The 15866-nt window shown below is 32.6% G+C and overlaps 1 protein-coding gene across 1 annotated transcript; it reads left to right on the top strand.

Moving 5' to 3' along the window:
- Positions 1-2018: 2018 nt before the first annotated feature.
- On the top strand, positions 2019-3559 carry LOC143633124 (uncharacterized; the record flags this gene model as incomplete). The annotated part of the gene is made up of 6 exons (XM_077101469.1): positions 2019-2092; positions 2170-2235; positions 2338-2431; positions 2509-2625; positions 3254-3354; positions 3455-3559. Coding segments are annotated over exons 1-6 (510 nt in total), but the record flags the coding sequence as incomplete, so codon positions are not given.
- Positions 3560-15866: the final 12307 nt, after the last annotated feature.

Here is a 15866-nt window from a genome sequence, read left to right as displayed (position 1 = left end):
TCTACCATTTTTATGATCAACTAACAAGAAACAACAATTCTATTAAAACAACAATTCATCGAACCTAAACTTTCTACAAACTTTATTCAACAACAAAGTATTAACAATATTCAACAAACCTAAACTTTCTACAAACTAATAACAATCTAACAAAATTAACAAAAACCTTTAACAGTTAACAAAACACTACAAACTTTATTCAACAACAACTAATAACAATATTCAACAAACCTAAACTTTCTACAAACTAATAACAATCTAACAAAATTAACAAAAACCTTTAACAATTAACAAAACACTACAAACTTTATTCAACAACAACTAATAACAATATTCAACAAACCTAAACTTTCTACAAACTAATAACAATCTAACAAAACTAACAAAAACCTTTAACAATTTACAAAACTACAAACTTTATTCAACAACAACTAATAACAATATTCAACAAACCTAAACTTTCTACAAACTAATAACAATTAACAAAACACTACAAACTTTATTCAACAACAAAGTATTAAAAATATTTAACAAACCTAAACTTTCTACAAACTAATCAAAATCTAAAAAAATTAACAAAAAACTAACAAAATCTAACAATCTAAAACTTTAACAATCTAACAAAATCCAACAAAACTAACAACAAACTAACAAAATCTAGCAATCTAAACTTTAACAATCTAACACACTTATAAAATTAAAAGAATAGGTAATTAGATTATAGCAATGGTGGTGGTGGTGGTGGAGGAGTATTAAACCTGGACAAAGAGAAAAGAGGCCGGCGGGTTGCAGGGTGGAGGAGCAGCGGCGGCGGCGTGGTGAGTGGAGCGGCGGCGGTGTGGATGCAGCCGGCGGGTTGCAGGGTGGAGGAGCTGGGCGGCAGTGGAGAGGAGTTAGGAGGAGGAGTGGAGTTAGGGTTTGGGGTATCTGATGAATGATCGATTAAATAAGAATGGGTAGAAGAGGTCAGAAGTAATAATACCAACACTTTTGGGAGAAGAGGGCGCGCAGACGTTTTTTAATGAAACGTCTTCGGAAAAAACAAACAAGCTGCAGAGCCCAAGCTCTGCGCGCCCTCTTCTCAGTGCAGACAAAAGAGGTGGAGAAGTGCTTTTGAGGAAAAACAAACAACACCTTTGTGATTTACAGGCGGGGTCAGCTTGTGTCCCTCTGTCTATTCATCGTTTTCTTGGACGTTACACACAAGTATGTTTGTAATTGTGCCACCATGTAAAATAGGGTCTCAAGTGTGTACCGCACATAAACCACATGAACACAAATTGTAATTTACACTTTTTTTTTATTATTATTAACAACTCGTATACTCCTAAAATTATTTTACAACAACCACTGGGCTTATACTAGGGCTGTTCACGAGCTGAGTCAGCGTCGTTTCAAGCCCAAGCTTGAAATTAAATGAGGCAGCTCAGCAAGGCCCGAGCATGATTTTGAAGTTACACAAGCCTAAGATCGAGGCGACGAGTCAAGCCATGACTCGAGTCGAGCTTGGGTCGATTTTGGCTATGTTACAAAAATGAGCGAGCTTAGTTCAAGTTGTTTTGAATCAAGTTTTTTTAGCTAGTTTTATTATAGGTTTTATCAAGCAAGCCACAAACCTAAATTTCAAGTTTTTTTTTTCGTTACTAAAAATGATTATTATTGTAATAATTACGTCATCGATCCACGACAGTCAAAACTGATATACCCAGAAATCGTTTGGGGTATATCATTTGCCGCCACTCAGTTCGAATTTGTTGATAGTCAAGGTAAATCTTTCTTTCTGTCTTCTGTATCTACTGAATTTGTTGATCACCATCTGTTCGATCATATGCCTCAATAATCAAAACCCTAGAAAACCCCAAATCCCCCTAATTTGTGTTATGTATATGTGCTTATTTGACTTCTATTGCAGTGAAATTGAACACCAGTTATTGAATGGATGCTGATAGGTAATAATACTTTCTTTACAATTTTTCAATCTGCTTTTGGTACTTGTTAATAATAATAACAATATTTCTGTTTTAGGTTGAATTCACCACAGACCTCAGCTGTTCTGTTTGAAGTCATGGGATACCAGCTCCAGTTTTCACAGGTACATGATTATATACACATTTGAATGTATTTGCTTTTAGCATATGCGCTTGTAAGATTTGTGTCTTCGGTTATTAGGATCCAAATTCTAAGCATTTAGGGACAACCGTGTGGGATGCTTCCATGGTATTGGTCAAGTATCTGGTAACAATTATCATTTCTAATTCTTGTTAATTATGTATGATTGAATGATTGATTATATGGTTACTTTTGTATGAATGTATGCTTATGGATGAAATATTGCAGGAGAAAAATTGCAGGAAGGGGCGGTTTTGTCCATCGAAACTGAAAGGAAAACGTGTTATTGAACTTGGAGCGGGCTGCGGTGTTGCAGGTTTTGGTGAGATCTCTCACGTATGCAGCATATCAGTATATTCTTATATTTTGTTATATGATGTATGATGATTGTGTTTTTAGGCATGGCATTGCTTGGGTGTGATGTTGTTTCAACAGACCAAGTTGAGGTTTTGCCTCTTTTAATGCGCAACGTTGAACGTAATACTTCGCGAATCACGCAGATGAATCCTGATGCAGGTTCTTGAGTTTTTTAATTATTAGTTCAGTAATTATGCATCAAAGTTTCAGTTATCTTGTTTTTCCATTTTGTTTTTAAACTAATGGTTTTTGCTTACATATCAACCCATTATAAAGCAAATGGGTCAAGATTGCTCGTGTAATCATTACTTCATCACAAAAATAATTGCCCGATAATTTAAAATATGTACGGTTAATGCAGTTTTTAGTTGGCATAATGGCAATTTTACCGTTAATGCATGAAAGATACTTATAAATTTGGAGAACTTGCAAGATATGATGATAATTGATAAAGGTAATTAAGGGAATATTGATAATTCACAACTATTCATTTCAAAAATCGCACTTTGTGACAGGGAATGAATAAATAAATAATGCTCATCTGTTTCTTAAATGAATTAATTTGTTACCTTTTGTTATAAACATGTGAAAAATATTACTAAAATAACAAGATTAAATAACAATTACGCACATATATTAAACGGTGATTTCAGGAACTTCTCTTTACACGCCACAAATATTGATTTATGTACAATTGACAGCAGAAACAACCTTAGAAAAGAAGTATCATATGTTACCTTTGGAATCTTTGAACGTGATATTTGATTCTTTTATTTCATCTTCTCAGATTCGATCGGGTCCATAACTGCTGCAGAGCTCAGTTGGGGCAACCATGATCATATAAGGGCACTCGATCCACCTTTTGACTACATTATTGGCACTGATGTTGTATGTTTAACTAAAACCGGAATCCGTGTTTTTTCACTTTAATTGGTTTGGTCTTCTTAACTCATAATTATATGACAATATTTTTCTGTGTTACTACAAGGTTTATGCTGAGCATCTGTTGGAACCACTATTGCAAACAATGCTTGCACTGTCGGGGCCCAAAACCACGATTTTGGTGATTACTAAACAACATTTAATCACTGCCCTATTCACTATTGTGCACATTCATTTCTTATATACATTTCGTATGCTCTTTTATTGCAGATTGGGTATGAAATTCGTTCAACAAATGTTCATAACAAATGATTGAGTTATGGAAGAAGCATTTTGAGGTGAAAATAGTGCCCAAATCAAAGGTATACCTGATTTCACAACTACAAACATGTTTATAAATGTTCTTCATTTTCAAGATTCAAGATTCACTTTTTTAATTTAAGTTTTTTTTTCCTCAATAGATGGACAGGAAGTATCAGCATCCAAGTATACAGCTTTACATCATGACCTTAAAGTCCCCAGAAGGAATTATAAATCTTGATCCCATTACCGAAAATGATGCAAATGAAAAGATTGAAGATGAAGCTGATAATGATAATGATAATGAATTGCCACAAGAAATCCGGACTCTTAGTGACTGGGAAGCCAGAAGATATGGATCAATGGCTGCTCGGCTTCTTAGAGACATCAAGATAAGTTAGATCCCTGTTGTATGTTTACAATGTTTTCTGTTTTAATTTGATTATAAAACATCATGAAATTACACCGCTGAGACCATGTTGAGGAATTTGGTGGCGCGTTCAGTAGTAAAAGACAGTTTCGCCCTACTGAATTGTAGTATTAAATTCAAGAAATTTTGCAGTGCATATGTTCAATCTCTTCAATGACATTGTGCTTTAAACGTTTCATTAAGGTTGTTAAAAGAACGAGCCAGTGTAAATTCACACCCGAGCTTGCGATAAACAACAATACGAGTGAAGCTGACTTGGCTTGTAAGCTCCAATCTGAGTTGAACGTTAAGATATTTAATTACTTTTAACCAGGGCCCCAAATTTGTATTTTGTTTTAGGCCCCCTAAATACACATGACAGATGTGGCATTGTGGCGTCAGCTTACCATCACATCATGTTTCTTTGGGGCATTTTACCGCCAAACTCAATAAGCTTTAAGAATTATAATGTATTAATTGTGTTTGTTGATGTGTGTGGCCGTAGGGGTGGCAAAACAAACCTAAATTGGTTGTTTTGGGTCAATATGGATAACTTTTAAAATTGAAATAGGTCAGGATGGATCAAAGAACTTTTTAAGAAGGTTGAGATGGGTTAGGGAAAATGCTAGTAACTTTTGGTTATGGATTATAATTGATTAAAACAAGCTCCATACTATTCTATTTGAAACAAAACTCACGAAACCGAACCTAAACTGAAAACTTCGAAATCGAAAACAGCGAAACCTAATATATACCGAAATCGGCCAAAAACGAAGAAAGAACCAAAACCAATCTGAACCGAGAGAAAACTGGGATTTTTTTTAATAAACGAGGATGGCGGGGGAAACATTTTAGTTGTTTTACCTTTTTAGTTTTTTATTTATATTTTGAGTTATTATTTTTTATTGATTTTTTTGAATTTTTTTTGATGGTTTTTGAAACCCTTTGTATTATAATAACCTTTACTTGGGTCAATATGGATTAACCCATACCCATCCGAACCTTAAAAAAAACTCATCTTGTGTCACACCCCGACCAAAGGCGGCGGAACATGCCGAGGTGTAACGATTGTCCATATGCACATGACACTAATTAAAGTGACAGTATTTAATAAACTCATTTCATTTCACAACATCGAAAATGTCACATAACAATTATCCATCAAATAACCATGAACAAGATATCACAAAATATGGCAAATTGATATTGTTCATTTTTACTAATATCCTAAGGTCTTTGATGTCGTTTTCTTCACAATCATAAATCAACCAAGACGCAAACCTGTAACATTTCATAAAATAAAGTTTGTCAACACAAAGGTCGGTGAGCAATTCATAAGTTTAATCATATTAGTATATAATAAAGATAGCAACAAAACTTGCATACGAAACGATAAATAAAAGTGGTAATTTGGATAAATAGATATCGCTAAACACATTAGCGACACCTAGCTATAAGGGGATGCCAAATAGTCTAGGATTTTATAGTTATCGTTAATTGCATTACGTTAACGACACCTTGCTATAAGGGGATGCCAAATAGTCTAGGATTTTATAGTTCCACCAACCAAAAGCGATAAACACATAGGCATATAAGCATAGAACACCAAATCGAGCAATTATTTAGGTAAAGTATACAACTACGTTTGTGGTTTAAGATTCAAATATAAAGCATTTTGTTGAATAAGTATGAAATGTCACCCCCAAAATAAAAGATGGAAAATGGGGTATGAAGTACTCACCTTCAAGTAGTAAACTTGAAAGATAATAATTTGGAGATTTGTCGGAACGACGAGTTTAGCGCACAATGCCTAAAAAGAAAAGAAGTCTTGAATTTAGAAAGGTTGTCTTGAAGGTCTTTAAACAAAATAAATGTTGAGAAATGTAAATAATTAAAGTTTAAGGTTTAAAATGTGACTATTTAAGAATTTATAATAATAACCCTTTAAAAATGTAAGTTTGCTCGAAACCGGGTTAAAGTATCTAACCTTAATATTTACTCAACCTATGTTAAGTAATAAGGTGGGTAAAATGCAAGAATGCAAATCCCTTTGGAATAAAGATACTAAAACGGGTTTTTTTATCGAGTGTTCGGGTTGTCGGTTCGGGTCTTGATAATTGGTCAAACCCAAAGTCAACTTTCCAAAATATTGAATGTTATGAGATAACTCAATAAAATTTAATAAGACTTAACCAAGTATGTAGTTCCATTGTTTTAGAACTAACAACGCACGTTAAGCGAGTGTTCGGTTTTATCGGTCCAAACTTTGTTATGAGATCAAGTTGGATCCAACATTTCCAAGTCCTTAAGAAAATATTTAAAAATCAATTTGTAACTATTTTTAAAGAAATATACAAGTCTTGATGGCTAAAAAAAACACACTTGTGTGTCTTAAGCGAGCAAGAATCGGTTTGGTTCGGTTTCCATCTTACAACAAGTTCATAGATGGTTTCCACATGTCCAAACACTAAATAACTTGTATAATAATGTACAAATAAAAAAATACCAAAAGTTAACAATAAAGTCTTTAAACAAAAGTTCGGTTTTCGGTTCGGATCGTGTTTCGGGTTAAGACCGAGGTAAGATTCTACAAACCCATAACCGTAGAATTTGTAAAAAATGATTTTAGAAACTTAGATCTAACACTAAGTATGTTTAAACAAACAAAACTAGTAACAAAGTTCGGTTTACGGTTTAGAGCTATTTACGGTTAAACCGAAGCATAGACTCTTAAAAACCCATAACCATGGAACTTGTAAACATGACCAACAAACTAAAATAAGCAAGATTAATATGTATGAACAAGTTATATAGATGTATATATATCAAGGACACGAAGTCCTCCATGAAGCCTTGCCTTATGGGGTCCGAAACCTCACCGACCGGAATCGGAGAAGTAACTACCAAAGGTAAATAAGGGGTGTATATTATATATATGTTGCACAACCATAAACAAGTATTAATAAGGCTACATAAACTAATTAAGATGAAAGACCAAAATCCTTTAAGAACACTTAAGAAGATAACCTTGAATCTTTGATGTTTGAGATAGTTTTTTTTTTTTTTGGAGTTGTAGCAAGGGAAAATGAAGAGGAAAGGTGGTGTATATATAGGGTAATGTTGGTGGTCAAATATGGGTGTGAGACACAAGAGTTTTCATGCAAAATGGATCAAGACAAAAACACAAAACATCAAAAAAAAAAAAATAAATAAATAAATAAAAATAGGATGTTTTCAAGACCCAACAAGTGTGAAACAATATTGTAACATAAATCCATTATTTTGATTATAACATAAGCTTCGGTTTACAAATCGGGTCGGTTTACATAATAAACAAATACAAAAACGAATACAAACAAGACCCGAAATTGACGAATGTCACATCTTGACTCATATTCATCTTTATCCAAGCCTATTTTGACCATCATCCAATCTAACTAGTTTTATACCCGTCCGATGGCCAGGCAGTTTAATATGATGTCATAATCATATTAATATGCATTCTATAAAAATTAGTATTTGTTTAAAACGATATTACAACACAAACTAGAAAACTGATCCAACGATTGAGATCCATGATTTCCTTTTATCATTTTTACCTCATAATTGTCTGGCATAACTTATTTCAACATAATTTTTTATAGGCACCCATATTAACTTGAATTCATTTTAGATATAACTCATTTTGATCAGATCAATCTTAATACTTAGTTTAAAATGATAAAAGATATCATTTTACTTACAGCCCTTTGTAATCCAAAACCATTTTGAGCAGTTACGAGCCAGACCTGACCAGCCCATTTTGCAAGACTTTCATGATTAAGAGGAGAGAAAAGCCATTGGAAAACACAAATTAACCAACACGAGTCAACCTCAGACCCTTTAAACTAAACACACCATAACAAATCATTCCCAATTGTATTCAATAGGAAAAAAGTTGACCATTTATTAAAGATATAAAAACGAATATAAATCAGTGAACGTATTGCCGTTATTAGGTTACCTAAGTGTGAATAAGTCTTATAAGCTTATTAACAAAATTGCTTCTAGGATCCTCTTACTCAACATTCGCCTGCCTATTTTTTTAGCTTTGCAATTCCTTCTTTAATTTCTTTATATCACCTACACTCGGCATCCATTTTATCCCAAACTCTTTGGCTCGGTCAAAGTGATTGATTAACTGTTTATTCACCATGAACTCTGCTTTGCATCCCAACAATAAGTCATTCCCAAGTATGCTCATTGCTCACTGGCTAGAACCATCTTTAAAACCACACAAACATGTTTAAAAAGAGGCCCGAAACGAAATATAGACTAATGATTTGCTCTTGTTTTTTCTTTTACCCCGGTTCCTGTCTTTTTGTTTGTATTCCATTATTGTAAAGACTGACACTGATGCATACAAATGTTTAAAAGAAAACCCCCCAAATTATCATACCGTCCACCCGCAACAGTTGAACTAACCTGGAAACTCATAAACATGAGATATGGTCAAAACGGTTATATCAAGCAAATGAAGAAAATGAAAATATAACATTAAGACCTGTGTAGTGCCTTTGAAAACAACTTCATATATGTCACGAGTAATAATAATAATGAAGTCCTCTTGCTAAACTCAAATCAAGAACCACTTTGTTCACACATCTTGATTCTTGCATTGTCCAAAGCTTGGAATTTCTCTAAATCACTCAATGCTTGATTTGATGAATTGTTTTTCTGAAACTCACTTCCTTCTTTTTTAAATTCTAATGATAACTGCTAAGTTCTAACGATTATCGGTTCTCCACCATTTCAGTATTTAACCCCTTCTCTACAATCTAATAACAATAAGTAAGAGATGGAATAATAAGAGTCATAAATTTTAAATCAAATCACCAACCACTTTCTTTTTAATTTGCTCAAATGATTGCTTGTCTGGTTTGTCAATAGTAAAGCAAACAGTTGTAAATGTGTGAGATGGCACGCCACATATCTCCAACAACATTCCATCTAGTAACTTTCTGTTGTTCAACTTTATCTGCAAGCAAAAGTAGGGAATTCAATTTCAATAATTGAAGAAAATAAACATATCACATAAAGCATAATCCCACAAGAAGACTCTGAAGTGATCAACATTTGATGTTGTCAGTACCTTCAAAAGCCTTATGGCCTTGACCCAAAAAGCCTCTAGCTATTTGCCACTGAAAGAAATCGATGGACTCCTGATTTTTAATTTACCATAAAATATTTTTAAGAAATATGCAATCAGGATTAGAAAAATAACCTACTTGAATATGTTCATTTAGATGACTCAATAAATGCATTATTAATTACCGTCAGGCTCTATATGTGCCGGAAACATGAAATTTTCGCTGCTTGCTCCTCCACGTCTACAATTACATAACTATATAAAGCAAAATCACATTAAAACCACCTAATCAGCCACAAATCAAATAACAATTCGAGATAGTACAGACTAGACCTGCTTTGATTACATTCCACACCACAGCAGAAGGAAGAGCGATTCCGTGGTCAGCAGTCGTAACCGTTTGTATTTAAGAAATGAATTTGTGATAGGAATTGAGGAAGAAAGGGTGTTAAATAGGGAATAGAAACCCTAAACGTGGGTGTGGGAGTGGGAGAGAAGATACTGGGAAGGACGCCGGAGAAAAAGGAACTTGAACATAAAACCGCAAGCTATGTAACTGATAGTAACCTCTGCTTCTAGAAGAAATTACAGGACTTCAAACGTCCAGATTTCATCTCAGACCAATCTAATGGTTATAAGTCATTCAAAGTTAGTATAATTACCGGGAACAATATATTATATAATTCAACCCATTCATATTGCCACCTCTTTGTGAGCAACCAAATGCTAATAATTTTAATGATTAGTGTGGAAAGTTGTAGATGTTAAAAACACTTTTGGAACACATTAATTGATTATTTTGGTTGGATTTTAGTACGAAGACGTGTAGGTAGCAGCTTCACAAGAGGAGCATGCATGTTTTCCGTTAACATCCATTTCACATGTCATATATTGTGTGTGACGCTAAAGTACTATCTCATGTCTTAACATGTGAGCTAAGAAATCGTACCTTATATTCTTTATCATGTGTGTATACCCATGCATGCATACATATAGAGAGAGAGGTGAGTTAGTGTACAAAACAAAATTAGCGTGTGAAGGATAAGAAGCTACCAGAATGTGGCACGTGACATATGACCGAGGGTATATGTCTTCGCAATAATTATGCACAAACGTAAATGAGTCAAATCTATACTCTTTAATAAAAAGCCGCATGTTTTGTTAATGGCATCTCAATTTCTTTAGACATATGAATTAAAATGAGTAAAATCTATACACTCTAATAAAAAAGCCGCATGTTTTGCTAACTGTCACTCTTATATTAAATCTCATCATTTTTAATAAACTTATGATAATAATTATAATAACCTATTAAAAAAGACAGATAATAAAAAATTGTCAAGCCATGCATGTTTAATATTATTAAAATTTATGATTAAAAATTTTTTAATTTAATATTCACCTTTTTTTTAAATATTTAAAATTTGTAATTTATATAATAACAATTATGGAAGAATTGTGCAGTCAACTATTGTACTCTGGGCTTTAGTGTATGTATCATGGTTTTCTCATTTTTCATTTAGCAAGTGTCTTTGCCTTTCATATGTGTCTGCTTTTAAAACAATCTTAATTGGTTTTCCTTCCCACAAAAACCCTAAATTGATCAGACACGCTCTCTCTTCTCTGTAGCGGACCTGAGCCTCGGTTAACAACCCCGTCTCAAATTTATGAAATTAGGTTGCGATGTTTGTTTTAGAGTTGCAATTTTTCAAGTGTATATTTTATGTGGTTTGCCTCTTATTTGTGTTGTCGGGTGAGAGTGTAAGTAGCAACCTATTCGGGGGTGGCTCGTTAGTTGCAGTCAGCTCTGGGTGTAATATTTGTGTGTTGTCGGTTCTGAATTTTCTATTATCGGGTTTGATTTTGTAAAGCCTAGCAACGGGATGATGTGACTGGTGAATTTGTACATTGATGTAGCCTTTTGTTTTTGAATCGAAGGCTTGCCTTTTCTGTCTCATAGTGCTTACATTTTTTTGCATAACTAGGGGTTTGGTTTTAGCAATTTTCTTTTGTCCATGTATTTCATCTCATTCATCATATAGTTTGAGAATTCATTGATATAATTAGGGCTTCGTATATCTGTTATAGGATTACTAGTAGGGGAGGTGGAAGAATTCGGTTAAACAGTCTTCAGCTTTAGTACAGCTTCTGGTCACAGATGCTAAAGTTATCTTTTATGTTTATGTGATTGTTGTGTGTTATGTTTTTTTATGATCCTTATACTCTATGTTTTCTTCACTTGGACATTAAGTGATCTTTTACTCTTATAAGCATTGAGGCATCTTTTGATGTCAAAATATAAAAATATAAATCTAAAGTTGTGCAAGGACTTTATACGCACAAGGAGAGGGTGTTTTTTCAGCTTTTAGTTCCAATCAAGTTGACGAATTTGTGTGTTGACCCGTTTAGTTTTTATAATATTATTTAATAGTGTTATTTGACATGAAGTCTGAATAAAATTGTTATACAAGTTTAAGTTGCCTTTTAATTTAGAAACTTTTGTATAATAATCTTACACGCCTGTTTCACAAACATTGCTTTTATTATATTTTTTGATGAATGATGACCTTATACTTTTACTCAAGCATCCCTCTGTTTACACTTATACTAATGTCTTATTAACCATTAGATGATTACTAATTACTTTTTTATGATTTGATTTAAAAAGCATTGCAAAGTGAAGTTTACAAATAATGTATGTTATTGAAATTGTTTTCGCATTATTTTTTACTTGCAGTTTGGTATACAAAGACTTTATTTTCTTTGTTGTTTGCAGTGCAGGTTCTTTAGCGGAAACTGTAACAACGTGTGAGGAGATGATAGAAGCATGCGGCCATATCGACCCGTATATAGTCCTAACCCAAATGCACTTCATAGTTGGTGTTATTGTGGGCTGTAAACAACGTTACGGAACCGAGCTCACAAGGTACTCATAAACGCATCAACGACAACCTTGGCACTGCCACCGGCTACACTAGCTGCGAAAACAAACCCTGCAAAAAGGTTAATTCATAACTAAATAGGTACTTTCACATACACATACTATGTAAATAAACACAACTTACTAAACCAGCAACTTTCTCTACAGAACTTGAAAGCAGCAGTAAAAGACAAAAGTCATGAAAGGACGGTGACAAACTAAGAAGTCCAAGAACAATTAAGTGTTTTGTAGCTAACACTAACAAACCTAACCTTTTCTATTTATGCTATAGTTTGGCTAGCAACCTTCAATGTATTGTAATCATATATGTGAGAAATGCATCTTTTGTAGCTGTAATTTGGCAACCTAATTGTTGCTCCAATCCATGCCTCATGTTCTTCATGCGTTTATTAACGTGTTAACCATGCCTGGAACTGCTGCAACACGCGGGGTACATTAACTAGTTATATCCTATTTTATAAAAAAAAAAAAAAAACGTTATTTAAAATATATACATTTCTTGAGATTTTAATTTAAAGTTTGAAATTTATTAAGGTTGTATGTTCTTCAAATTTTGTTATAATCCTATAAAAACTAGGATAGAGCTCGTATGATACAAGTGTAGTTAAAAAAATACAACAAAATGGTTAAATTTAATAATATACATAATAGCATACCTTATGGATTCATAAGATATAAATATTAATAAACAAAATTTTACAATTCATAAATCTCTTAAAACCTCTTTAAATACAGTATTCGACAGTGACCCGCGCGATTAGGAGAAATGCTAACATCATTATATTTAAAAATATTTAAAGGTTAACTTACAATATACTAATAGGATATTTAATGAAATTGTATATATACGTTCATCTAGAATATTTCTAATTTATTTATTGGGATTTCCAAATATAATGTAACTGATTGGCTTGATAACATAAGAAACTGCTCATATGGCATCTACTTGGTATCCTATGTGATTGTGGAGGCATGTAATGATGCATGTGGAAAAATTATCTTGCTTTAATAGTATAGTTAGATTAGATAAACAAAATATTGTTTCATATCTCTCATACTAGTTAATACCCATAATAATTCAAATTGAATAGATCTTTACTCTATAAATAGTATATGTAGAGTGTCATATACAAATTCTATAATTTTCATTGTTAGCACTTAGCATTTTTGCACGGCCAGAGTTTTGAAGGTCTAATTAAATCAATGACAAACATGTGTGATTTACGGATTAAACTATCTTATGAAGGATTCAAATAATAAATTATACTTCTAAGAACTAAAACATTCTTTATTTATAACTTTTCTAACTAAGTGCATTGATTAAAATTTTAAATGTATTTTCTTACTTTACAGTTTATTTAATTTGCATTAAAACCTGAAAATCCTTCTAGAAAATAAAAGTTTATTGCATATTTTAAAATTGTCGTAAAGACCCATGTACAAAGACCGTGTATTAATAGTGTTTTATATGTTTATCATTTATTGTATATCGATTATTTATTAAATATTGTATTTTTATGAAGTATCCGTATAGTATAGAGTCTCAAAAGTATATGTTATAAAGATTGAACCTTTCTTCTGACTTTTCTTTTAACTTTTGGTGACTTGCCTTTGCCTTTGTTGGAAAAGACTGAAAGTACAAGGTCAAGGTTGGTATAAACTATCAACCACTTTTGATTCAGTCGTATATGAAGACAGCTTACTTGTTTTATTCACTTAATCCTTTAAATCACATCCGAGTATTAAAGTATGGGACCAGCTCAAATGACTTTTTTGATGCTATATTTTTATGAATGGTCACTTGAATATCTAAATTGTTGGCGGGCCACTTACGTATCCGGTCATTTCTGTTACCTAAGTACCGGACATTGTTAGGAGGAAATCCATCATAGGTGAGAAACCCTCTGGCCCAACTTGAACCTAAGACCTCCTGACTCCTGTTTTTAAATAAAATCTTTGAGTGTTTATTCTCAACCACTTAAACTTGGGGATCATTGGCTTTTGATGCTATATGATGTCCGGTTACTTTTATTACGCATATTTCAAATAATAAACCTTAATATTTTTTTTATGGATTTTTTACTAGTATAGTATTCATTTTACTCTTATTTTTAAATATGCAATTAATGACATTAAAACTTGATTACGTGCTTTTGATAGTTTACGTTTACATTAAAACCGATCTCTAATGTTAAATGAAGTTGAAATAAATCCATAAAATAGTATATATTTCCGCCATGAATGATGGAATGCATAAACTAATAAAATTTACTTGGTACGCATTGCTTAGTCATATTTTCAATTATTTTATTCTATAAATTATGTCGTTCCTCTATTCATTCAACTAACTGAATTTATACAATATCCAGACTTTATTCATTTGGTGGAAAATCATAATACGAGCAAAATATCTTGTTAGCACAATTAAAAAGTCAAGATAGAGATGAAGCATATGGATATGTCTTATTTGCTTATAAATCTTTTGATCCTCAAATCACACCTGCGTGTTAAAGCTAAACTCTTATTCACAAATCGTACCAAAGCTAAACTCTTATTCACAAAAACACACAAATCATACCAAATCATACCAAAGCTATCCTCTCAACCATGTTTTATCCTGCGGAATACGATTTAACTATATATAACATATTTTTTTTAAATTTCTCTCTTTTTTTCTTTAAAAAAAAACTCACATCTAGTTTTTATTTTTATCTTACCCACAAATACTTGTTTTGTTATTTTTCTCATTTTTATACACTCATATAATTTAATGACGGGTGTATAGTAGTTTTGCATATATGAAAAGTTACTATAACATTTTTTATGATTTAGAGTTGCATTACCAGGCAAAAGTGCTCAAGGCTACATTTAAATCCAACCAATCACATTCATCCACTCATATTTTTATATTAAAAAAGGATGTAACATACAGAAAAATTTCAATACGAACTTTGACAATTTTGGAAGTTAAAGTACCAATTAATCATTTAGCTAAAATAAATATAGGAAAACGACACATGGTTGATGACAAATTAGATGAAATTGACACATGGCTGATAACTAATCGGATGGAATGACACATGGCTGATGACTAATCAAAGGGAATGACATCTGTCGCCACATATCATCACAGAATAACATGAGTCATCGCAAGAATGACACATGCCGAGTTCTAGTAACACCTCGTGCTTATTGATTAAGTTTCCTAACAATATAAATAGAATACTTTAGAGTTCATTTCTATTCATCCCAAACACCAAACCATTCCCGTTTTCTCAAAGTATGTGCCATACCGATACCACTCCAGAGTTTTGAAGTTTCATAACCCGACACACTATGTAAGGTCGAAGTGCTACCCATTTTAAGGCAGGGGTTATTTTTAAGTCATTTCAATACATAGCTTAGATTATAATCGAATATATAGCTTAAACCTTGGAAAGTTATTATAAATATATTTAAGCTTTTCATCTATAAAGGTTTACAAAAAGAAATGTTTCTTTATAATTAAGAAACGTAAAGTTTTACATACAAAGGTCATTGTCAATCAACGTTTATTATAGAGCAAGAAACATAAATCTTTTAAACAAAAGATATTTATAATATAAATGCTTTATGTAACTCTAAAACGTGATGAGCATGTAGTAACTGGAAGGGTGCCAACACCGGTAGTTGAGTTTCTTGTCTCATGATAGTAATTCGTATAAATTCCAATCAACCGCGATACCCGTTTACTTTCCTGG

The sequence above is a fragment of the Bidens hawaiensis genome, unplaced genomic scaffold, assembly GCF_021521415.1.
Source record: "Bidens hawaiensis isolate Kalapana, Puna unplaced genomic scaffold, B.hawaiensis_p1.1 tig00006617_1, whole genome shotgun sequence".
Classification (NCBI taxonomy): domain Eukaryota; kingdom Viridiplantae; phylum Streptophyta; class Magnoliopsida; order Asterales; family Asteraceae; genus Bidens; species Bidens hawaiensis.
Note: the sequence above shows the minus strand (reverse complement) of the source record. Positions and strands in the feature narration are given on the sequence as shown.